This window comes from Stenella coeruleoalba (assembly GCF_951394435.1).
Source record: "Stenella coeruleoalba genome assembly, chromosome: 9".
Taxonomy (NCBI): Eukaryota; Metazoa; Chordata; class Mammalia; order Artiodactyla; family Delphinidae; genus Stenella; species Stenella coeruleoalba.
Genome location: NC_137155.1, coordinates 44698246 through 44724458, shown reverse-complemented (window position 1 = coordinate 44724458; position 26213 = coordinate 44698246). Strand labels below are relative to the sequence as shown.

The window sequence follows — 26213 nt, the reverse complement described above, 5'->3', positions numbered from 1 at the left end:
AAAGGGAAGAGGCCTTTCAGTCAGCTGGGAGCTTGGTAAGCTGGAGCACAGTCTCTTTTCTCATTTCCTTTCTCATACTCTTTGTACTCACTCATGTTAATAAATTGGGGGATGTGTCTGTACTTCAAAGATAAAAACCAACCACACAATAAATGGCCATTTGCACATGAGAAGCAAAACTAGTTAACTTTCCTCATCTTTATTCTATCCTTCAACTCTTTCCTGCCCCACATGGGCATGCTTCTTGCCCCTAGAACCTCTCCACATTTTATACAGAGTACAAATTCTGGTCTCCTCACAGAACTAGAGTTCTGGTTCTTCTGAACTCTAGAAGTTTCTTTCTATTCTGTTTTTGTATACCATCTTCAATTTCCATCTAGATCTTTCAGGTTTCAACTATAAAGTGTTATCTTCCTACTTACCAGCCTCCACTTTCCATCCTTAACCCCTACCCCTGTCTTTTCCCCCTTGACCAAAGTCTAATGTACATGGGAATAAGGAATGAGATCTTGACTGATAATGCTCTTACAGTTGCTTAAACTCTATTTAAATTGCTTATATATTATGGCTCATTATTTTTCTTTCCATACTAATTGCTTCTTCTGATCAGTGCTGTGTTTGTATATAGAGGCAGTTCTGCCCAAACAGAAGGAAAGAATTCTGCTTTCCCTCTGTCATCTGCTAACATTGTTCTCAGGGACTGGTTTCTCTGATACAATCCCTGTAGATACTACACATTTTTGGACATGTCCTTGCTTTAGGTTTTGTCATAGGCTGGGTTCCCCAGAGAACAAATTCTGAAACAGAGATCAGAATACATACAGCTTATTAGGGAGTACTTTTGATATCAATGACTGCGAAAGGGAAGAGAAAGAAGCAAGACTGGACGGAAGGAGAAACTGAACTATGATGTAGTCTTAACAAAGGCTTTAGTCAACCCCATGGGGAACTCTGATGGTGGAACAGCCCTAGAGAATATTACAGGTTGAGGTTGGGAGGCTGGTTTTTATACCCCTGTGCTAATTAGTCACTGGTTGTGGGTGCCCTGAAAGAAGGTGTGGTCTTGAGTTGAGGCAGGTAGCTGCACCTGAGGCAATTCCCTGAGAGGGTTGGCAGCTGAGGGTTGTCTGTTGGCAGCACTCCCGATAGCTAGGGGAATAATTCTTTTAGTCCTGAAGGGAGATCAGAGCAATGCATCACTACATCCACCTCAGGTTTGCTCCCTTTGATCACATGCACAGTATTGTTTTTATCATTTAATATGTCTGGAGTGAGTCATCATAAAATGCCCCAGAAATGCCCCCACTTGGTGAAGATTAACCTTGCCTGTCAACTTTATTGGGCACTTAGGTATTTCCTATAGACCTGAGACCCTCACTAGAAGGACCAAATGGTGTTTGGGAAGTTGGAACTTAGAGTCAGGCTGGTGTTTTTCTGTGAGCAGGACAAGAAATCACAGTAGTCAGTGAGAGAAGATGACCAGATAACTGAAAGACTGAAGCCAGGTTAGGAAGGAGTGAAGATCCGGTTGTGCCCACTCATCTGTATAAGAGGATGGTGATCCTTGCCCAAGCAGATCTGGGACTAAATAAAGCTCTTTTACAGGCTGGATTTAGCCAAAAGGCTGTAGCTTGTAGATACTTCATTTAAAAGATTAGCATTAAAAACATGCGTCAGGAATCTTGTTGGTTTCATTTGCATTCAGCAGGACAAGATTTCTATCTGTGTGACCTTGGGCAAGATTCTAAAACTCTCTATGTGTCAATATCTTCATCTATTAGATGAATGTAATAATAGTAACTGTCCTATACGGTTAGGAGTAGGTGATAGTCCAAGTTCAACACTGAGTAGATTGGCACTTATCAGGTTCAGTAAGCAATTTTTGGAATTGTTATTGTTGTTATATTTATTACCATATTGAGTTAATTGAGTATTTTCTGTCAAGCCACTCTTAGCCTAAATTTTGGAGGCAGAAGAATAAGAAAATATTTCGAGTTGTTAAAATTTTAAAACAATAATCAAGGAAAAAGTTGTATGAAGTTTCCTTGTACTATTTTTGCAACTTTTCTGTAAAGTCTGAAATTATGTCAAAATAAAAATTTAAAACAAAAAGCTTTCTGACTTATTTTGCTGGGATTACTTGGGATGGGAGCAGGCATCTAGGAAACTTGACTATTTTTACGCTGCTTAGTTTTATGTAATTAGACCCCTTTAATATATCCCTTAATTTTTGTGAAAATATCACTATTTCAGTCATGTTTTGGGGAAAAGAAAGAGTCTGTGTCCGTATTTGGGTCAGAGAGAAAAGGGGAACATCATATTCATGGGGTACAGATGAAATGCAAGCAGGGGAAATTAAAGTGAGAAATCTTCAAGAATTAGGTGAAAATACCGGAAGAAAGAGCCAGATAGGCATGTACTGCTATATTTTTTTCCTTATTCCCTTCCTGGAGATTTTTCTTTCTTGGGGAAAAATGAATGATATTTATAAGCACCTACTGTGTGCCAGGCACAGTACTAAGTGCTTTCACATATTATTTGATTTACTCATAGCAATCCTGTGGCAAAAAAAACACATTATTGCCATTTTACAGTGAGAAAAACTGAGCAGCAGAGAGAATAATTAGGTTTCCCAAGACCACATGGTAAGTGAGGGAGCCGAAGAGAGAGTGCTGCATCGTTTATGGTCAGATTGGGTTAAAGGTCCATCAGCAAGTGAATGGATACACAAATTGTGATATATTCTTATAATGGAATACTACTCAGCAATAAAAAGAAATGAACTATTGATATATGCAATATGGCTTCATTTCAAAGTAATTATGCTGAGTGAAAAAAGCCAGATAAAAAAGAGCACACATTGTACGACTCCGTTTATGTAACTCTAGAAAATGCAAACTAATCCATAGTAACAGAAAGTAGAATAGTGGTTGCTTGGAGATGGGATGGGGTGGGGAGTGACAGGAGAAAACTTTTGGGGGCAATAGATATGTTCACTATCTCGACTGTGGTGATGGTTTCGTGGGTGTATACATCTGTCAACATACCATATTATACACACACCTTATGTATATATAGTTATTTCATGTCACTTATTCCTCAATAAAGCAGTTTTTAAAAACTGGGTTGGAATCCTTGTTATACTACTTACAAGTGCTTAATCTCTAAGATTAGTTTCTTTATCAGTTAATAAGGTTGATAACACCTACTTCAGAGAGTTGGTATGAAGATTAAAATAAATCAGTTAGTTAACTGTTTAGTACAGTGCCTAATATAATAGCAAGTAAGTAGCACACATTATGTGACAAGTCCTAGACTCTGAGTTCTTCCTTCTTAGAGCTTTCTCTACTTTAGTTAGTAATCTTAGTCATTGTTATTTTTATTTATAGCTATAATTCAAACACATCAATCTTACTTCAAAGTCCAAGATATTTCCACTAAATCACACTAAACCATGACAAATTTTATGACCTGAGTTAAGGAATGTCATCACCCAATGGGAGTCTTCTGCATAAAAAGCTGGTTTGTTGTAAAGCCAAGTTTGTCCAAGTTGTGGCTATTGTAGTCTTCAGCTCCAGAATTTCTCTTTAGTTCCTTTTTATAATTCTCTTTATTGATATTCTAATTTTGTTCATACATCCTTTTCCTCATTTCATTTAGTTCTTTGTCCATGTTTTCCATTAGTTCTTTGAGCATATTTAACACAGTTGTTTTAAAATCTCTGTCTAGTAATTCCAATGTCTGGACTTCCTCAGAGATGGTTTCTACCAATTTATTTCATTCCTTGGAAAGAGCCATACTTTCTTGTTTCTTTGTATGCCTTGTGATTTTTTTGATGAAAACTATTTAGTTTCTATTGTAGCATGGTACCTGGAAGTCAGATTCTCTCCCTCTCACAGGGCTTGCTACTTTTTGGTTGTTGAAGGCTGTAGCAGTCAGTTTGTTCAATGTTGTTCCCAAACTACTACTGCAAAGACTGCATTCTTTGTCAATGTGGTCATTAGTCTCTGTTCCTTAGCTTGTGTTCAGCTGGTGTTTTGATAGAAATTTCTTTGAAAGCTAGGAACCTACAAGTCTTGGCAAATTGGCTCTGATCTTCAACTTGCCAGGCTTGCACTGTGCCAAGGGATCAGCCTAAGGAAAAGCTTAGGGTCTTCTCAGGTGTTTTCTGAGCATGTGTCTTACCCTGGGTATGTACACGGCTTTCTAAATCCCCGCATATACATAGCTGCTTTTAAATGTCCTAATTTCCCAAAGAAACTCTCCCCAGTTTTTGCCTTAGACAGTCTACTGTATGTTTCAACCATAATCTCTGCCCCAAGTGTCTGAGGATTGTTAATTTGGCTTGAAGTATTTTTAAGCTCTTTCTCCTGAGTTCTGAATTAGGGGAGACAGAGTGGAACACCTAGCATCCGTCCTTTAGGTTGTCCCCATACTAGTCTGCTTGGGCGGCTGTAACAAAATACCACAGCCTGGATAGCTTAGATAACAGAAATTCTCTCTCACAGTTCTGGAGGCTAGAAATTCAAAAATCAAGGTACCTGCCAATTTAGTTTGCCTTCTCACTGTGTCCTCACATGATGGAGAGAAAGAGAGAGAGCGAGTTCTGGTGTCTCTTCTTCTTACAGGGCACTAAATCTATTGAATGAGAGTCTCACCCTTCTTGCCTCATTTAACCTTTATCACCTCCTCACAGGCCCCACAGTCACAGTGAGGATTAGTGCTTCAACATACGAATTTTGAGGAACACAATTCAGTACACAGCACCCCCCGAACAGATTAGAACAGATTTTACAACAATGTGTGAGCAGGGTCAGCTTTGCTCCCTCCAGAACGGAAACAGTCCCACAGTGGAAACACGGGCTGTTGCCGTTCTAAGATAGCTGCCTTTTTATGACTGCAACAGCTTTATGACCACTGCTGCTTTAAGACTGTTGCCACTTTAAGACTACTGACATTTTATAAGACTGTCCCCATGCAGGGGTAGAGGTAGTGGAAGGGCAAGTAAATCACTACAAAATCTTCCTACTTTTTTTTTCACAGCTATTTTGAATTTAATGGGCAGAATGCTTCATAAAATAAAGATAGCAGAAAATCAATTTGATTGGGAAATAGCTGGGCTGATAAACTTTGCCACATAATGTACGTTACAGATATCAAAGTTTTTTTCTATTACTTATTAATAAACCAAATTATAAAGTTTTAGGGAATTCCCTGGAGGTCCAGTGGTTAGGACTCTGTGCTGTCACTGCCGAGGGCACAGGTTCAATCCCTGGTTGGGGAAATGGTCACCTCTCTGGAGGCAGCAACTCTTACCAATTTCTTATGTGGCCTTCCAAAGATGAAACCGCACACCTCAGATTGGGACTCTGAACCCAATCACACCTCAGACGGGACTCTAACCCAGTTGCACTCCAGATTGGACTTGAACCCACAATCTCCCAGCTGAAATCACACACCTGGTCTCAGGACTCAATGCAACTCGGGTTCTTTAAGTCTCAGCACAGGAGGAATTCAGCGAGAGGCAAAGGGATAAGTAAGAAGTAGATTTATTAATATAGGACACTTGTGAAGGATATAAGCAGGCAGGCAAGAAGGCTCTGCACTGAGAACAGGCAGGAAACCAGATTTCTTTAGGGATATACACATGCCACAGACAGAGTGTGGGTCATCTCAGAAGGCGAGAGGCCCTGGGAGAAACAAACTCTACAGAGTGCGGTCGATCTCAAAAGGCGAGAGCAGCCCTTCCTACTATTTTGAAGTGCCTTGATTCAGCGCTCATTTGGTTTCTGTAAACTTTCAACTGTTTTCCAGAGTTCTCAAAAATTGATTCTGACTGTTTCTGCTTGTTTTTCCATGTTTCTGTGGGAGAACAAGAGTGGGAAGCTTCCTACTCTGCCATTTTGCTCTTTTTATTCAAAAGACTGAAGCTTTTGCGTTTTTCATAAGTTTTATGTTACTCCTCAGACCAAAGCTTTCAAAATGCTTTTTACTTCTTATAAATGAAAAAAACTATTTAGATCACTCTTAAATGAAGTGATGAAATGTACTCTAAAGAATGCAAAAATTATCCACTCAAACTAACTTAACAATAAAAAGTGTAACTTAATATAAGAATACAGTGGAGGGATTCATGGAACTCAAGAGCAGTCGGGCCATTTGCGGGACGGGTGTCATGAAAAGTCTGTGAGAAGCTAAAAAATGATGACACTCTCCCCTTTCTTTCTCTGTTTCTGTGAGATCACCAAAGCTCAGGGTCGTTTCTCTTCTCAGATAGTCTGCTTCATTTTTCTCTCTCCCTGTAGAATGGGTTCCCCTTATCTTGGGTTCACACATTTGGGTTACAAGCCCCTGTTTGGGTTATAGTTTCAGTGTTCAATAGAGAGAAACTAAGACCTCTCTTCCAATTCTAAATTCTCAGAGGAGAGAATCTGATTGATTCAGATTCCTTCAAGGATCAAACTCTATCCAATCAAGAAGGGAGAAGGGTCCTAGCATATAAACATGGCTGTAAGGACCAAATCTCTAGATGGGAACTGGAGGAAAAAGGAAGAGGAAGAGGGTGCTTCTCAATGGATGATGGACAGAAACCCAACAAAATATCTACCCCAATCCATTGTTAGATTTAAAAACATTTAAATACAACTTAAAAGAAAGAAGAAAACAATCGTGCCACGTTATGCAGCTAAAACTTGTAAGTCAGCTCTTTACAATCACAGAGGTAACAAACACATTTATAAATAATTTACTGTTTACGGATTTTAAAGCATCACCTACTCCATTTACAACAAATGTTTTCTGCTTTTGTTGAGCCACCAGGGAATATAATTAAGGAATATTCTGAGTCTTATTCCAGGAAACTAGAGGAACACAGGGTAACCCCAGGGAGCCCAACCTTCTAAGTTGAGTATTTCTCTGGTTCCTCAGTGCTCACAAGGCAGTCTCTGCTTTCAAGCTAACATGTTGTGAGTCATGCTGAGTCTTCTTCCCTTGAGATTAAAAGTATTTCCCAGACTTTCCTTTTTTCTTTATCTCCCCCTCTGCTCCGTTCTCCACCTTTATCCCCTTCATGTGTCAGTCAATCCAGAAAGTAACACTAGCCTTTCCAACTGTCTCAAAATCTTGGTTGATTTTGTGAAGATGTGCAAGGAATAAAAACTGTCTGGAAAATGCTCTCTTAGGTTCCACAGAATGAAAATACTGTAACCTGGCAGGAATTTTGAATATGAGATGAGAAGCTCCGTTGAAAAGCACACTATCTCCAGAAAAGAAAGCTCTGTCTCTTTTTTTCTAAGTTTCTTCTTCCTATTCAAGTGAATAACGGTGGGAGGTAGCCAGGGTCAACTAAAACCACAAATAATCTGATATCTAGAGGAGTCAGTAGTTTCAACTGATTTAGAGTCACACCTGAATAGCAGAAAACAAGAAAGGAAATACAACAAAACTAGAAGTTTCGATAATTCATCCGCTACATTATCAAGACTTGAATCTTACACTGAAGCTCTGTCTTACTCATCCTCATATGTTTACCTCTGGAGTTAGTCACACTGCCAAATTGTGCATTGTCTCTAATTGCATATTCTTTACCTCTGATGTTCCTTTATATAAAGCCTTCCCTTTCGTGCCCAAGTCTTCCTCTCTGAAAGAGAAAGACATGTATTCTACCATTTATTTTCTTGCTCTTGGGTGTAATTTTGCTCTAGAATAAATGCTTACATTCAGACAAAATTATTGGTTAAATGTATGTTTATTACTAAGTATGTTTAACTACCACTGTTACCATAAAGAGGGGCACACACCCAACCATCCATAAAGAGGGGCACACACCCAACCATAATTACAAATTAAGTCCTGAAAAGAGAAAGGAGCCAGTCATAATTATGTATTCTTTTTAAAGTACAATCATATTTCAACAGACTAATAAAATGAGCTCTGACATATAATAACTTACCATCCTTCCATACTCTTAAATCCTAACTGCTTACTGTGAATGATGCTAATATTTTACAAAGGTACACAGTAAAATCAGTTATTAGTTATCACTTCTTGAAAGAAAAATCAATGTTATACACACCTAAAATATTTAATACTCAATTGCTTAAAAATAAAAAAGGACAGGGCTTCCCTGGTGGCACAGTGGTTAAGAATCCACCTGCCAATGCAGGGGACACAGGTTCGAGCCCTGGTCTGGGAAGATCCCACATGCCGTGGAGCAACTAAGCCCATGCACCACAACTACTGAGCCTGCATTCTAGAGCCCGCAAGCCACAACTACTGAGCCCACATGCCACAACTACTGAAGCCCACGTCCCTAGAGCCCGTGCTCCGCAACAAGAGAAGCCCACGCACTGCAAGGAAGAGTAGCCCCCGCTCATCGCAACTAGAGAAATCCCGCACGCAGCAATGAAGATCCAACGCAACCAAAAATAAATTAACTAATTAAAAAAAAAAAGTAGGATAGACATTACAAACCTAATGTAATTAAAAGAATGATACTGTCACATATAATCACATCGACTACCTTTTGAGGCCAGTCAGGATTATTTCCCCCACTTTATGTATAGTGAAATTGAGATTTAGAAGGCTTAGGTGACTTGTTACTCAGCTAATCACTGATAAAACTGGGAGCAGTATTCATGTCTCAAGGGTTCCATTGCTTTGTTCACTATATGTTTCTTCCAGGATTGTCAATGTTCAGATCTCAGTAAGATTCACAATTGATCTCCCTATGATCATGTCAGAAAAACCTTACGTAACACAGGTGTCAGGGATCAAAAATAATACCAGCATTGTATGTTACCCTTTAAGTGAAAAAGATATATTGATTCAACTGTTTACTCATTCAAGCAACAAATAATACCTACAAATGTGTCAGGCATTGTTCTAGGTAGGCTCTGTTAGACCCAGCTATAGTCATTACCTTTGCTGCACAACAAATTATCCCAAAACTTAGTGGCTTGAAACAACAAACATTTATTATTGTACAGTTTCTGAGGGCCTGGAATTTGGGAGTGGCTTAGTTGAGTGGTTCTGGCTCACAAACTCTCTTTGGGTACAATAAAGATACTGACAAGGGATGCAGTCATCTGAAGGCTTGACTAGGGCTGGAGGATCTGCTTCCAAATTCACTCACATGGCTGTTTCCAGGAGTCCTCAGTTCCTAACTGGCTGAAGCCTTAATTATTCATAACATGGGTCAGTCTATAAGTTGCTGAGTGTCCTTATGACATAACTACCTTTCCCCAGCGAGCAATCCCAGAGAGAGAGCAAGAAGAAAGCTGGCATATGTTTTATAGTCTCCTCTAAGAAGTCACACTACAGCATTTCTATATTCTCTTCATGAGAACAAGTCACTAAGTACAGTACAAACATTAGGTGAGGGGAATTAAGCTTCACTTTTGAAAGAAGTATGAAAGAACCTGTGAACATATTTGAAAACTACTAAACCAGTAAATATAATTTAATTTATAGAATTTAATCTAATTATTACAAAAAGATTTGTTAATCTAATCATAATATTTGGGTATTTAAAGGAAAACTAAGCTTATTAGAGAGTGTTTTTTTGCCGTTGCTTGTTTCCATTTTCTGCCCCCATTTTCATCTTACCCTGTCTATTAAAAAATTCTACATGTAGTGCTAAATAAATAATGACTTTTCCTATCTTGTTATGTCAATTAGGACTTTGATTCAGTGCTTATAACGGAAAACCCAAACAACAAGACCTTAAAGAGGAGGAATTTTCCCTCACGTAACAACAAATCCAGAAGTGGGCAGTCCAGAGCTGGGTAAGCTTACCCTCCAAAGCAATCATGAACCCAGGCCCCTCTGGCTTCCTATGCTATTATCTTGTTCTTGCGGTTGAAATAAGGCTGCTCCACCTCTAGCATCATGTCACTGTTCCAGGTAAGATAAAGGACAGGTATAGGTCCAATGGCTAACAGGAAATTTCTTCCATAAAACTTTGAGCCTCTCCTAGCAACATCTACTTTCATTTTGCTGACAGGTCACATGGCTAAACCATGGCTTATTAGAGACTGAGGAAGTAAATATTTTTAACTGGACACACTGTCACCCTGAAAAAAATTTGAGTTCTGCTAGTAAGAAAGAAAGGGTTTAATCAGTGTCTATCACCCTGCTCCAAGGAGCCTTGACACACATTATTCTGCTCCAAGGAGCTTTGACATACATTACTGAAACGCCACACCAGACAGACAAACATACTGTCCAAGGTTTATCTGTGTTTCAAATGGGAAAATCTGGTCATTTTGAGTCTCACATATAAATTATATTCAAAGTAATCACACTTTCTTTTTTCTAGTTGATGATGAAGAAAAATTGGCTGACATGAATGTCATTTCCAGGAATTTATTCAAGGTGACAGCTGCACAGTTGTGCAAAGGCACATGCATTAAGAAGCTCATCACAGAGTTGTTTAAAATAGTAAACATTTGGAAAAAAACCAGAAATGAATCTATAGAATACTGGTTAGATAAATGATAGTACATCCACTTAATGGATATTATGCAACTTTTAAAATGCTGTTATTCATGATATATTGTTCAGTGAGAAAAGAACTGTGTACATAATGAAATCCAGTTTATCATACATTGTATTTATATATCTTTATGTATTTTTTATTCTTAGAGGTGTCTGGAGGAGTATAACATGAACTTTTAAAAATGGTTACCTCTGAATTATGGGATTTGGAAAATTTTTTTTTATTTGAATAAGTATGTATTGTTTTCATGAAAATAACAGCTATTTTCAAAAATACCCAGAAGGGTAGGAGGGGCTGATTTGATCTGGTGTTGTTCATATCAACATACCTTCTTGCCACTAAGAAAATTATCTTAGACATGCTGTATCTGAGCTTATCCTTGGAAGGATTTCTTATCTTTGCTCATTGGAAAAATATTATTCCTTGTTCATTATAAATATTAATAAAATTAAAATAAGAATCCTGAGGTATTTTGTTTCATTTTGCTTTCTAGTTGGAACACTTTGACCTCTGAAGGGTCTCTTTTCCCTGTTTCACAGTGGCTGTGGAAGGAAAGGGGGTGAGGCTGGGAAAGAAAGAAAATGACGGAGGTAAGGATCCAAGAGAGAAGTCTGGAGGTATGGGCCCAGGAAACAGCACTAACCTGGACATCAGATACTTGCACTTCTCTTCCAGAACGGGTTTCTCAGTTTATCTTTCTGACCTCAGCTTTCTCATCTGAAAAAATGAGAGGTTTGGATAAGAATCTAGATGTTTTAAAACTCTTTTGGAAGATTCTTTCGGATTAATTGCATATACTGCTAAACTACACTAAAGCTGAATGTAAACAAATTAAAGGGGGGTGGACAACAACAATACCTTACTAACGTTATTATTTCTCCCGGACATGTTAAGTAACTTGCCAAGGTTACACAGCTGATTAGGTGGAGGAAACCAAGATTCCAGCCCAGAGGCCAAGGCACTAAAGAACTGCTGAGGAGGGCATTTAAAGGAAGCAGGGTAGCTTTCTCACCCTCAGGCTAGGCCTTGTAAACGACTGTTAACACCAATAAAGTCAAGACCTTACCCCACCTCCTGACTGCTGTGGGGTTGCCTCAATCGCTCCAGGACTCCTCGCTCTAATCCAAAAACAGTTTTCTGATACAAAGTCCCTTTGCCAACTAAAGCGGGGGGGGGGGGGGGGGGGGGTGAGGTTTTGCAAGGACCCGAGGAAACTCTTCTGGCCATTGCCTGACAGCAGTGAAGTAATGACAGAACCAAAGACCACGTGTGCCTTTAGGAGGCTTTGTGGTATCACTAATTGGGTTTTCAGCTCCTGCGGGTTCACATACCTGGTTATGGAACAACAGTTCGCGTACCTATCTTGCCGTATTTCCTTTCATTAAGGCCAGAGAGATACTGAGTAAAGAGAGTCGGGAGGGGGGCATAACAGGGGTAAAAAGAACTGTTTAAAAGCAGGCTAGAGGCCATAAGACTCCTGCAGGGTAAGAGCCTGTCCCTCAGACAAAGGTCTCTCAGGTATCCGCAGTCTCGGTCCCTGATGTCTCACTGCTTTTAACTCCTCTCAAGGTCCGCAAGCTAACGCAAAACCCTAGAGCAAGATCAGGAAGCCGGAGGCCGCCAGCGAGGAGCCGCAAGAGAGCTGCGACTATCGCTCAGAGAAGACCCGACTTCCCAGACCCCTTCGCACAAGGGCGGGGCGTGCTCTCGACTGCCAATCCCCGCGCCCACACGTCGTCGTAGCCCCGCCCCACCCTGCCCCCTCTCGCTCCTCCCTTCCCTGGGGCTGGTGCGGCGGCGGCGACGTCAGCGCTAGGAGAGCCCTGGGTGGCGGCTGCGCTGTCCGCGGGCCGCGGCCTGGACGCGCTGCGGGGAGGGGCGGAGCGAACGGGCGGGAGCGCGCGCTGGGCCCGCCTCGGCTGCTGCCGCCGCCGCAGCAGCAACCGCTGCCGGGGAATGATCTGGGCGGCAGCGGGCGGCCCGGGCTAGCAGCCACGAGCCACTTCTGCGGCTGCCGAGAAGAGCGAGGGTCGCCGGGCTCGTGTCGTCCCCCTCTCTGCCCCCCCGGAGGGGCGAGAGGGAGCCGAGGCTGATGTCAGGTACGCCGGCGGAGGCGCCCTCAGACTGTGGGTCCAATGTCTCGGTTCCTCTCGCCCTCCCCCTCTCGGAGCGTGAGTGTGTGAGTGGGGGAGCGTGGAGGGTGGAACCCCACCCCCGGCGCCGCCAAACAGGTGTCTCGGAGTCGTCGCCGGGGCTGGGGACGTGCGGGTTCCTGAGGGAGGCGCGGGGCACTTCCTGCTCCCGGCATCTCTGCGAACTGCCATTGGGGCCGCCTGCCCACCGGGCCGCTATTTTGTTGACATGTAGCCTTCTCTGGGTCGTGGGTCCTTCCCTTTTAGCCTCTCGTGCCCCTCGCCTCCTCGCGCGTCGCCTGCCGTCGGGTCGCGACGGTGAGACACGGGCTGCGCTCCGGACCGCGCGGCTTGAGCACTTAGCGGTCGTGCCCCGCTGGGCCCTCTCCCTGCGGACCTGCGGGCGCTCAGGTGTGGACATCTTCCAGGAGAGCAGCCGGGCTGCCGCGCCGCCCCGGCGCCTAGCGAGCGGGCGCCTTCCGCAAGTGCCGGGGGACTTCCTCAGGGCTCTCTTGGACCAGCAGGTTTGTCTGTGGCCGATTTGTTCTTTTAAATTTCCCTGCCTCTAGTGAGGCAGGTGTGTTTTGGCACTAGCTGCGTGGAGGACGAGGAAAGGAGTTTTTTCCTTCCCTCCTCCCTCCCCCACCAAGTGTGATGGGATTCGTAGGTGCTGACAAATTGGCTTTACAGCTCTGAATTTGGATGTATTGTATACGCAAAAAAATGAACGAAATTTAAGGGTGGGGATTTATTCTTGCCCAGCTCTTACCCTCTCCCTTTATTATTATTGTCAAATGACAAAACATCACAAGCTTTGGAAAAGTTGACTAGATTTATAATCTAGTTCTCTCAATTCCTTATAGTTATTGTGGTATATCCTTTTAAAGCATTTCAGGTTGAAAATTATTATCCTAACCATGAATTGGTTTCCTTATGATTTTAAAAGTTAATTATAAAGTTAGAACTTTAATGCAATAGAGTAATTAGGCCAATGTGTAACGAACAGAAATATGTTCATTTACCAAAAACTGGGCAGTGATAGCTCTGCCTGGGTGCCAGGAAAAGGTGTCATGCATAATTTCAAGTTGTTTAATTCTGGTGTTGGTTTAGACAGTGGGAATCTGAGGTTTTAGGAGGTAAAACTAACTTTTTGCAACTTTCCACACTTTTATCAGATAAATGTCACTTGATGCTGTGTGTTCTAAGTATTGTGTATAGTAATCATACTTATTTTATTTTCTGCCAGCTGTAGTGTATACTAATGTACAGTTTAATTGAGTGTAAAGTTTCAAGTTACCAAACAGTTAACTCTTTTTACCATATGTTAAGTAAAACAGTGATTTAGTAAGGAAAGTATGACTCACTTAAAATTCTTCACAGGAAAAGAGCATGGTATTTTAGTACTAGTGGAGAACGATTAGATGTCTCTCTTATATTTGCTTGGAGTTTGTGTTTTTCTGATCTTTTTAGTTAGGGTTCAGCATTTTAAAAATATTTTGTGGTTACTACCCATTTAAAGATAGGTATTTTTCTTAAATATGGTTTTTTGGGGGTATAGATTATACTAGTCTATATTTCTGAGTAAATTCAGTATCCAGAAATTATTAGAATTTTATCACAAAGTCATTTAGGAGTACATATCAATTAATGATCACCTAGTCATAGAAATAGAAAAGTGTGTCATTTAGGTATATGCTATATACTATTTGTATATTGACTTGTGCTCACTAAGATAAAAATTGCATTATACAGCTTACTTTATAAACCATGGTAATTTAAAGTAGAGTTTCTGTGTGAAGAAATCATTGATTGGAATTCTTGTGACAGTGCACCTGTAAACAAACAGTAAATGGAAAATGGACAACTTGATGCTGAAATTTCATTCAGATTCACTTAAAACTTTAAGCTTCCCAGTACAACCATGTTACTTTTAGAAGATTTATTGAGATTTGAGTAAAGAGGCTAGTGTACAAACTACAGCAAGGTGGAAAGAATATGGCAAAATTCTTTTACCCAGACCTAAGTGGGATTAAGGTCATTCTTTTAGAATAAGGGGGAAAAAATGGAGAATTGTTCCATAAAAGAGAAGTTAGCATTTTATCTTGAAGTCTAAATGTGTATCGAATGTGTATTTAAAATTTCACTTTATAACTAATTCAGATGTCCTATGGGAAAATACATGCCAAAATCTATAATATGTGAAAATAAGAAGTGTCCCTTGAAGAAAAAAATATAAAGAAGCTGTTGTATGTGAAATAGGGTAGCCCATAGGAAGGTAGGAGAAACCAAAAAGAAAATCTGAGTACATTATCTAGAACCTGTAATGTGAGCTGCCTTGCACATTGAAGGGACACATGGAGGGCAGAGAGAGGCGGTATTAAATTGGGGAGATTCTCAACAGGAAGTCTGATTAGTTCACAATGAAAGCTATATATTAAAACAAATTGGTGCAAGTTGGATAATAGGGAGACTTGAAATTATACAGCTTGGTGTAGTCATTTGCATTTTTGGTCATTGTGTTAGTTTCCTAGGGCTGCTATAACAAAATACAGCAAACTGAGTGATTTAAAACAACGGAAATTTATTGTTTCATAGTTTTGGAGGTTGGAAGTCTGAAACCAAGATGTTGACAGGGCCATGCTCTACCTTCTAGGGAAGAATCTGTTCCGTGCCTCTTAGCTTCATGTGTCACTGGCGTTCCTTGGTTTAAAGTTATATCACACCAGTCTCTGCCTCTGTTGTCACATGGCATTCTCCCTGTGTGTCTCTGTCTTAGTATGGTGTTCTCCCGTTTTTGTAAGCACTTCAGTCATATTGAATTAGGGGCCACCCTGCTGACCTAATCTTAATTTGATTACCTCTCCAAATGCCTTATTTCCAAATACGATCACATCCATAGCTCCTGGGATTAGGACTTCAACCCCAGTCTTTTTGGGAGACACAGTTTAACTCATTACAGTCATGTAATTTATCTTTTACAGTATTCAGTAAAATTTTAGCACCATATAGCAGACCAAATCAGAGGGTGCCTTGGGAACAGAGTAAATTCATTTACCTATCTCACTGCTTACCATGTGCCAGGTCATAGAGGTAAAGCAATGAATAGGTGAACAAAAATCTCTGTTCTCATGGAGCTTACATTCTAAAACATTGGTTCTCAAAATGTGGTCCCTGGAACCTCAGCATCATCTGGTAACTTGTCAGGAATGCAAATTTTCAGGCTCTATTCCCCAGACTTCTTGATTCGGAAACTCTTTTAACAAGCCTTTCAGGTGATTCTGATGTAGACTCAGGTTTGAGAACCACTGATCAAGATGGAGAAAAGAGACAATAGACAAGATGAGTAAGTAAAATATGTAATATATTAGATGTTAATAGGTGCTGTGAGTAGGAATAGGGTGGCCAGGGAAGACCCCCTGAGAAGTAAAGACCTGAAGGAGTTGGGGAGTGAGCCATGTGAGTATCTGGGTGAGTTGTGTTCCCAACAGAGAACACCAAGTGTAAGGACCCTCATGTGTTTGAAGAACAGCAAAGAGTCCAAAGTTAGAACACAGCAAGGGAACAGATAGTAACAGGTTCAGTTTTTGAAATTGCTATTTGTTCCTTTTTGACCTACAAAAACCAAATACTAGAAGGAGAGTTCAGCAAGAGAGGAGTGTGGAGGGTAGGATTGCATACTGTGTAGGGTTCATCTTAAGGTTTTGGTTATGTCTCTGAGTGACATTGGGAAGACACTGGAGGGTTTTGAGCAAATGAGTGACATGATCTGATTTAACTTTTAAAAGGACTGGTAAAAATGGATTGAAGAAGCCAAGGATGAAGAAAGGGAAAAGTTGATTAGGAGGCTGTTGCAGTAGTTGGGAGAGAAAAAGTGGGAGAGTAAGAGGAAGGGGGAAAGGTGGCTTGGATTAGGGTGGTAGCAGTGGAAAGGTTAGAAGAGGTACAAAATTTAAAACACACAGGATTGTAGTGAAAAGTAAGCTTTTTTCTTCCTTCTCTAGTTACTTCAGTCACCCAGTTGCGAATGTAAGGATACACTAGTATATAATCTACGTGTATTTTATGCATTCATTTGGCAGTGTCTGAAGACATTTTGGGTCACAACTAGGGGGAGTGTTACTGGCATCTAGTGAGTAGAGGCCAGGGATGCTGCTAAACATCTCACAGTGAACAGGACAGCCTCCAAACAGAGAATTATCCAGCTCATGATGTCATTTATGCCATGGTTAAGAAACACTGGCTTAATGGGATTTACAGAGGTTGGGGTATGGACGGTGGAGGGAAGGGGATGTTGTATAGACAGAAAAGCAGTAAGAGTAGAGCAACTCATTGCATTGAGATATTTATTGAACTGTAAATAGTTCATAATTGCTGAAGCATAAATTATAAGGGAGGGAGAGACAGAGGGGGGCATACTGTACCTGTAAGGTAATGTAATTCTTTGAAAACAAAGTTATAGGGCTTCCCTGGTGGCGCAGTGGTTGCGAGTCCGCCTGCTGGTGCAGGGGACATGGGTTCGTGCCCCGGTCCGGGAGGATCCCACACGCTGCGGAGCGGCTGGGCCCGTGAGCCATGGCCGCTGAGCCTGTGCGTCCAGCGCCTGTGCTCCGCAGCGGGAGAGGCCGCAGCAGTGAGAGGCCCGCGTACCACAAAGAAAAAAAAAGTTATAAAACAGGAAAACTAACACATTATTAATTCTGTGTTAAATATCACTCACCTTATGCCTATGTAAGGATAGGCTAGTATCATATGTATTTTATGTATTCATGACATACCTTTTTATTAATTTTTTCAATATTTCTAACGTACATTGTTCATCTACGAGTTTTTTTCAAATTGTCACAAATCTCAAAAAAGTTTTCCAGTATATTTATTGAAAAATATCTGCATATAAGTGAACCTGGGCAGTTCAAACCCATGTTGTTCAAGGGTCAACTGTAGTTACCTTTGGTGAGAACCTGGGGTAGAGATGGGCATGAAAACATACTCTGTGTGTGTGTGTGTGTGTGTGTGTGTGTGTGTGTGTGTGTGTGTGTATGCATACATATACATATATGTGTGTGTGTGTGTGTGTGTGTGTGTGTGTGTGTATGTATACATATTTAATCTACGCTTTCAGTTAGGGTTTGTTTGTTCCTTACATTTGTCATTTAAAAAGTAGCCACTACACCTTATTAACAAAAAGTCATAACCTGCCAAATGTGCAAAGATTTTCCTTATTAGTTCATATAGATCATTGTTTTTAACATCTATAGCATATTCTATGCTATGGATGTACCATATATTTTTTTAAACTTGTTCCTCATTAACAAACATCTGTGGCAATGGCTGCCATGAACATCTTTGCACAGTTCTGTGTTTGTGTCCATAAGAGAAATTTCTGATCATGAAATGATGGGTCAAGGCATACTTGAAAAATTTTAAAGATGTTGCCAAACTGCCCTTCCGAAAGACAGTAAATATGTACATTCTGAGAAACAACGGATGAGCGCCAGTTTTCTCTCATATCTAAGTCAGTACTGGCTGTTACTGATCTTAACGTTTTTTGCCACTGTGATACATTAAAAATAGTATCTCTGGGCTTCCCTGGTGGCGCAGTGGTTAAGAATCCGCCTGCCAATGCAGAGAACAAGGGTTCGAGCCCTGGTCTGGGAGGATCCCACATGCCGCGGAGCAACTAAGCCCGTGTGCCACAGCTGCTGAGCCTGCGCTCTGGAGCCCACGAGTCACAGCTACGGAGCCCACGTGCCACAACTACTGAAGCCCGCGCACCTAGAGCCCGTGCTCCACAACAGGAGAAGCCACTGCAATGAGAACCTGTGCACCACAAGGAAGAGTAGCCCCCACTCGCCGCAACCAGAGAAAGCCCGCATACAGCAACGAAGACCCAACGCAGCCAAAAATAAAAAAAATAATAAATTAAAAATAAAATTTTAAAAAAATAGTATCTCTGCATTTGAGGTTTACATTTCTGTAATATGAGTGAAATGTGAACATTCCTGACCATTTTTTTTCTTTTCCTTCAAATCCTTTTATTTTCTTTAACTGTTTTTATATTAAGTTGGCCTTTTCTCTTTTTCTTTATGATACTTTTTGTTATTTTTCGCTGTACAGATTTTTTTTTAACATTTTATACAGAAACATACCTTTGAACCAGCAATTTCACTGCCAGAAATTTATTCAATGCATAACCTCACACAGTTTTACTATAGTTATACCTTTTGAGTTTTGAAAAGATCTCAGTTCATGATGTAAAGATGTAAAAAGATGTTTTCTTCTAGTTTTTTTTTAATTTCATTTTTTAAAAATATTGAAATCTTAGAAACATTTGGAATTTTAAAGAGAAAGGTAGGGATCCAGATGGTTGCTTTTTATCTTTTTCCCAGAAGTTTATTTCAATATCACTTCTTGAATAAGCCATTTTTTTCTTGATTTGAAATGCTATGTGTATTATGTATTAAATTTCCATATGTACTTATTTTTTTTTTTAACAGACTATTTCGATCTGATGAAGACCACCAGGGATACACAGCTTTAGGCTAACAAAGTTAAGTTAATTAACTTGCTGCTGTGAGGGAGATCACACACCAGAGGAACTGCCAGAGGGGACAGGGTTATTATAGGATTCTGGAGAAGGGTGGAGTTTAGACAGAATTTAAATGAAACAATATTTGATAGGTTTAAAGTACAGCAAGACTGTGAATCGGGTTAATTAACATCAGGCCTGGGCTGAGAAGTAGACTTAAGTGTCCTGTTCCCTTGAAGACTACAAAGTTAAGATAAATGTGGAATGTTGTGTCTGGGAAACACTTATCTGAAGCTCTGGGTTGGAAATTGAAGCTGTTTCTGATTAGCGATTCATCGTACATGTCAGAGTGGGGTGTTCCAGTCTCACTGATACACTTTCAAATAATTCTAACAGTCTGGTTGTAGAGAAAAAAAAAAAAAGTTTCTCAGCAATATATCTTTAGTATGAATTAATAAAAGTGTTTAAAAATTTTTTTTCCGATTCACAGGTACACTGACATGCCTGTTCAGCCTGAATATCAAATTGTTTTAATTACTATGGCACGTTTTACTCACGTATTTATTTTTCCAAACAACATTTACCATAATTTTTACCACATTATTTAATTTTTAAAAATTGTATATCTTAAGTAGGTCTGCCTAGGCTTAGTCCACCCCTACACCCCTTTCAGGAATTTCCCAGGTATACGCTCATATTTATTTTTTCAAACTTTTTAGTTACATTTTACCAAGTTACTTAACTTTTAAGTATCTTATATTTTAGTTGGGATGACATTTTATATAGATAGATAGATATAGATTAATTTGGAGCAAATCTACATCTTTATCATTGATTTTTTTTCCAATTTTTATATTGTAAAATACACAAAATATACCATCTCAACGATTTTTAAGTGTACAGTTCAGTGGTATTAAGTACGTTTATATTGTGCAGTCATGACCACCATCTTCCTCCAGAATTCTTCTCATCTTGTAAAGCTGAAATTCTACACCCATTAAATAGTAACTCCCCATTCCCCTCTCCCCCTAGTCCCAGGAAATCATAAATCACTTTATGACTTTAGCTAAATATCTCATATAAGTGAAATTACAGTAAGTCCCCTACATACGAACCATCAAGTTTCGAACTTTCAAAGATGCAAACGTGTTTGCCCGTCCAATCACATAATGTTTGTTCACATGTCTGGCGTACATTGTTACATGCATGCATCCTCTACAAGTGGTTGTACTTTTGTGTACTTTACAGTACTGTATAGAGTACCATAGTACAGTATCTTTATTTCAAGCCCAGGATGTCCAGAAGCAAGAGTAAAAGCAGTGGTGATGTAGCTGGTACTGCTAAGAAGCACCAAGCAATAATGATGGAACTTGCTGTGCAACACAAGGTGCTTACTAATGAAGACCTGATGGAATTGGAGGCCCAGAGAAAGGATGACGAGAGACAAGGGGAAGAAGTAACTGAAGAACCGAAGAGACTCACGACGCAGGAAATGGCAAGGGGATTTTCTTTATTTGAGGAGGCACTGTTAGTTTTTGAGGCACAGGACCCGAACGTAGAACGGTACACGAAGGTTGCAGCAGCTGTTCAGAATGCAGTCCAGTGCTACCGTGTCATATATGACAAGAAAAAAAGAACCACTACCCAGACATCACTGGATCCGTTTTATCAAGAGGGTAGACAGAATTGAATCCAGCAAGGAGCCAGAACCCGGGCCATTCGCGTCAGGCGTGAGTGAAATTGCAGTTTGCCCTCCATCTCCTGTTGCTGACGATCCTTCAGCTCTACTATCTCCCACCTCCTCTCCCTCCTCCGGTCAGTAACTCTTCTTGCTTGTTCACTCGATGCCAGCCCCTGTATGCCAGCTGTTGTACTGTACTACTGTACTTTTCAAGGTACTATACCAGAAGATTAAAAATGTTTATTTTGTGTGTGTGTTTGTTTTTTATGTATTATTTGTGTGAAAAGTATTATAAACCTATTACAGTACAGTACTATATAACCAGTTGTGTTACCTAGGCTAACTTTGTTGAACTTACAAACAAATCGGACTTACGAACGAGCTCTCGGAACGGAACTCGTTCATATGTAGGGGACTTACTGTATATAGTATTTGTGTTTTTGTGACTGGCTTTTTTCACTTAGCATAATGTGCTCAAGGTTCATCCATGTTGTCGCATATGTTAAATTTTCCTTACTTTTAAAGGCTGAATAATATTCCATCTTGTATATAACACATTTTGCATATTCATCAATCGTTGATGAACACTTGGGTTGCTTCCACATTTTAGCTGTTGTGAGCAATGTTCCTATACAAATGGGTGTACAGATATCTCTTTGAGACCCTGCTTTCAATTCTTTTGGGCATCTACCCAGAAGTGGAATTGCTGGATCATGTGGTAATTCTATTTTTAATTTTTTTGTGGAACTGCCATGCTGTTTTCCACCGTTGCTGTACTATTTTACATTCCCACTAGAAGTGCACAAGTGTTTCCATTTTGCCACATCCTCACCAACACTTGTTTTCTGGGGGGTTTTTTTGTTTGTTTTGTTTTGTTTTTGTGGTACGCGGGCCTCTCACTGCTGTGGCTTCTCCTGTTGCAGAGCACAGGCTCTGGACACGCAGGCTCAGTGGCCATGGCTCACGGGCCCAGCCACTCCGCGGCATGTGGGATCTTCCTGGACCAGGGCACAAACCCATGTACCCTGCATCGGCAGGCGGACTCTCAACCACTGCGCCACCAGGGAAGCCCCTTCTGGGGTTTTTTGATAGTAGCTATCCTTAATGGATGTGAGGTGGTATCTCATTGTGGTTTTGGTTAGCATTTTCCTAATGATAAGTGATGTTGAGCATTTTTTTCATACTCAACATGTTCGTGCCTATTGGCCATGTGTATATCTTCTTTGGAGAAGTGTCTGTTCAAGTCCTTTGCCCATTTTTGGGTTGGGTTTGTGTTGTTATTGTTAAGTTTTAGGAGTTCTGTATATATTCTGGATATTAATCCCCTACTAGATGCATGGTTTGCAAATATGTTCTCCCATTCTGTGGGTTGCCTTTTTACTCTGTTGATAATGTCTTTTAATGTACAGGTTTTTAAAGTTTTATAAAGCCAAGTTTGAGTATCTTTTCTTTTGTTGCATGTGCTTTTGGTGTCATATCCAAGAAATCATTGCCAACTCCATGTTGGGAGGCTTTTGTTTTATGTTTACTTCTAAGAGTTTTATACATTTAGGTTTTAGCTTAGGTCTTTGATCCATTTTGAGTTAATTTTTGTATATGGTGTTAGGTAAGGGTCCAGCTTCATTCTTGAGCATGTGGATATCCAGTTTTCTCATTACCTTTTGTTAAAAAGACTGTCCTTTGTGCATTGAATGGGCTTGGCCCCCTTGTCAAAAATTTTTTGACCACGCATGCGAAGATTTATTTCTGTGCACTCTGTTCTATTCCATTGAGCTATATGTCAGTCTTTGTGCCAGTGTCACCCTGTTTTGATCACTGTAGCTTTTATAGTAAGTTTTGAAATTAGGAAGTGTGAGTCCTCCAGTTTTACTCTTCTTTTCTAAAATTGTTTTGGCTCCTTGAGGTACCTTGAAATCCCATATGAATTTTATGATGGATATTTCTGTTTCTTCAAAAAAAAAAAGTCATTGGATTTTGATACAAATTGCATTGAATTCGTAGATCACTTTAAGTAGTGTTGACATCTTAACAATATTAAATCTTCCAGTCCATGAACATGGGATGTCATTCTGTTTGTGTCTTCTCTAATTTCTACTGAGGATGCAAGACATATTAATGTTCTCATTGAAAAGTAACAAAAAGGTATTCTCACTTTTGATCTTCTGAATTGGAAATTGTGGGAATAGTTTTAAAAATAGAGTTATAGTTTGAGACTTAATACAACTTGGTTTTGCGGTGTTACATAATTTTTGGGAGGTTTATTTGTTTCTAATCCTTACATACTTTTTCAGGATTGATAAAATTCCAAGGTCCTTTCTAGTACTGAGGTTGTGTAACTGTAATGCTAATAAAATACTTCAGGGTCATTAGGTGAAGGCTGTGTGTTAATATTTTCTATTTCTGTAGTTTTAATAAATCACTAATAGAAAATATTTTTAGTCTTTCTGTCTCTGAATTAATATGTACTTCTGTTATAATTTGTATGAGTTGAATACACATCAAAGGAAATAGTACATATAGTTCATGTTATATATCTAGTTTATGACTGGGTTATATAAGTGTATAAATGTGTCAAATGATGGGACCATATGATTTTTTATTCAGTAAATTAGGCAGTATAGATAAAGATACCTATTTGGAAAAAATAATTTCATCTGTGCTCCCCACATACATACACTTAAAACAAAACATTTGAATGCATTTTACAAGCCAGGCAATGTGTTAGTTGCTGGAGAGATAGAGATAAAAGAGTTATAGCTGTTGTTCTTGAGGAACTTATAGTCTAGGGGGAAATAGATATGTACATACCTACTATGATGAAGTGTGATAAGTACATAGTAGGAGATGTGAATGAAGGAACAAGAAAATATTTGATGGGAAAGCAGTTAATTTGATCATGGGTGATGGGGAAGACTGATTATGAAAAGTACTGAAACTAAGGTAACCATGAAAGATAATTATGCATTTATCCAGTAGACATAACTGAGGAGGGCACTCCAAGCAGAAAGAATAGAATGGCCAAAGTCATCCATATGAAAGGCCATGGCAGATTTGGAGAATGGCTCAGTATAGGCTTTATGGATAGGGAGTATCAAGAGTGTAGGAAGGTAAACTAGAGCTAGATCTTGTTTACCAAGTTAGCAGTATGGACTTGATCCTGTGGCATTGGAAAGTATTTCCTTTAAACAAGACTGCTATGTGAAGCCTTCATTAAGTTGGGAAACAGAGGTAAGAGAGTTGAGCCCAAGGGAGAATGATCAAGGAAGGAGGGAGAAAAGTGTTTACAGAGTGTAAAAGAGATGTGGAAATATAATCAGGTTTGGGGACTTGGGGCATGAATAAGGAGATGCTTTGCACTCTTATTTCAAGCCAGCTGATACTGCACCAATGTCTTGTGAAAAGCATCATGGTCAAGAGCTCAGAGGTAGGAAACTGTTTTTTGTCTTCTGGGAGTTTATATTCTATAAACAGGAGAAAATATACCAGTGACCATATCCTTAGTTCCTAGGACAGTATTTGACACATTGAAAGGTGCTCAGTCAGTATCACCTTCCAAAGATTTCTTAAAACCTCACAGTCAAGTTAAAATCAAGTTGCGTAAATCTCAAACTGTAATTCTGTTTGTTTTTTTAAAATATTCCCACCATGGGGCTTCCCTGGTGGCGCAGTGGTTGAGAGTCCGCCTGCCGATGCAGGGAACACGGGTTCGTGCCCCGGTCCGGGAAGATCCCACATGCTGCGGAGCGGCTGGGCCCGTGAGCCATGGCCGCTGAGCCTGTGCGTCCGTAGCCTGTGCTCCGCAACGGGAGAGGCCACAGCAGTGAGAGGCCCGCGTAGGGCAAAAAGAAGAATACGATGGCACGACTTTTATCTTTCAGGATATTAGTGATAGTTTTGAGGGTTTTTCTTTAAGTTTTCATCTCATTACATGGTCTCTTTAAAGTTACATTAAATTTGACTATGTTGATCTTTTTCTTTCATATTAGAGGCTTTCTTTAAAATATCTGGTGATTCTTACCTGGCTATTTATATTTTAGAGTAGATATTAAAAAATAATTGAAATCTCTGTACATGTTTTTAGGGCTTATTACCAGTAGTCCTCAGTAAGTCCTCCTTATTACAGTAGTCCTGTATGATGGTTGAACTGGAATGATTCATTGCTTAACCTTTTTTGGGGATTTCATAATGCAAAACAAACCAATTGGTTTTTAACTTTACCTGTGCAACAATCACTGTAACAGATGATGCTAATACTCTGTCCATAGGCCTTTATCTCCTTCCTCTTCACAGGCTTTGTTGTAGGGCTGCCCTCAAACTGCCAGATACTGTTTTGCCAATGTACAGGCTCTGGAATTGTCTGGGGAATTTGTTTCCTATGGATAGCCCTTAACCAGTGATTGACTGTGTGGGTACAACTCTGAGGTGTGGCCTACACTGCCTCTAGAACTACCTTGAGGGATTAAGCTAAAATTACCCTCCATGGACTTTGCTTGGTATCTTACCCTTTCTTGACTTCTATCCTTCCCTGTCCTACTTCCCTACAAGTTTTTCCCAGAAATACTTTCTAATAAATCACATTTGCACAAATGCGTCATCTCAGAGTTTGCTTCCTGGGGACCCAACTTAAGATAACTACTAATGTTTGGGCTGCATTTCCTGTAATAGTGTATTATTTGGGGGTAAGATTGGACTGAGGTTTTCTATTTTATTTTTGGTCTCTCCTTGTCAGATATCAGTATCCAACCTTTTACATAAAAGAAGAATTGGTTAAGTTCTGCTACTTAATTTTCCCGAATGATTTATGTAGTATAATAATTATGTTTTTTGAAAGACTGAAGTATTTTATCCAGGGAAAACCTGGACCTCTTTGAAGTCTGGCTGTTTGACAACATTCTTTATTTCTTCTCTGGTTTTTTGGTTCATTTAGGTTTTATATCTTGAGTCAGCTTTGATTATTTGTTTTTTTAGAGAAATGTGGTTTTCATTTAGGTTTTCACGTTTAATAGTTATTATATAAAATGCTCTCTTTTTTTTCATTTCATCTGTGAATTTGGATATAGTTTGAATCCTGATTTGCACGAACCAAATGTGAAAAGACATTTGTGAGCTAATTGAGGCAATTTGATTATAGAAGACAGTTGGGAAAATTTGATTACATACTTGAGTTGGATAAGTCCAAAGAATTATTGTTAATTTTGTTAGGCATTGATAATTTTGTTAGGCATTTGATAAGGGCATTTTGGCTTGTAAAAAAATGTCCATATTTTCGAAGAGGTGTACAGACGTACATAGAGGTGAGATGACTTGATGTCTGGGATTTGCATTAAAATACTATCATCAATTGAAGAAATGATAAAGTAATGTAGCAAATTTTAA

At 39.8% G+C, this 26213-nt stretch overlaps 2 protein-coding genes across 6 annotated transcripts in view; one reads left to right on the top strand and one right to left on the bottom strand.

Annotated features, from left to right (window-relative positions):
- LOC307191457 (uncharacterized protein) overlaps nt 1-12137 on the bottom strand; it is a 93322-nt gene extending 81185 nt beyond the window's left edge. For 3 of the 4 annotated variants that reach the window (XM_079931585.1, XM_079931581.1, XM_079931583.1), the window contains exons 1-2: nt 11830-12137; nt 11142-11215 (exon numbers count right to left, since the gene is read on the bottom strand). The gene's annotated coding sequence lies outside the window, so the exon portion shown is untranslated. Of the gene's footprint in view, nt 1-11141; nt 11216-11564; nt 11587-11829 lie in introns of those variants that run through there. The other variant, XM_079931582.1, reaches the window with a different exon arrangement.
- A 219-nt stretch (nt 12138-12356) lies between these two features.
- C1GALT1 (core 1 synthase, glycoprotein-N-acetylgalactosamine 3-beta-galactosyltransferase 1) overlaps nt 12357-26213 on the top strand; it is a 36704-nt gene continuing 22847 nt past the window's right edge. For both annotated transcript variants that reach the window (XR_013829882.1, XM_079932211.1), the window contains exon 1: nt 12357-12597. Coding sequence is in view for 1 of the 2 variants with exons in the window: in XM_079932211.1 (XP_079788337.1) it covers nt 12591-12597 (7 nt within the window). In the remaining variant the exon portion in view is untranslated. The remainder of the gene's footprint in view (nt 12598-26213) is intronic.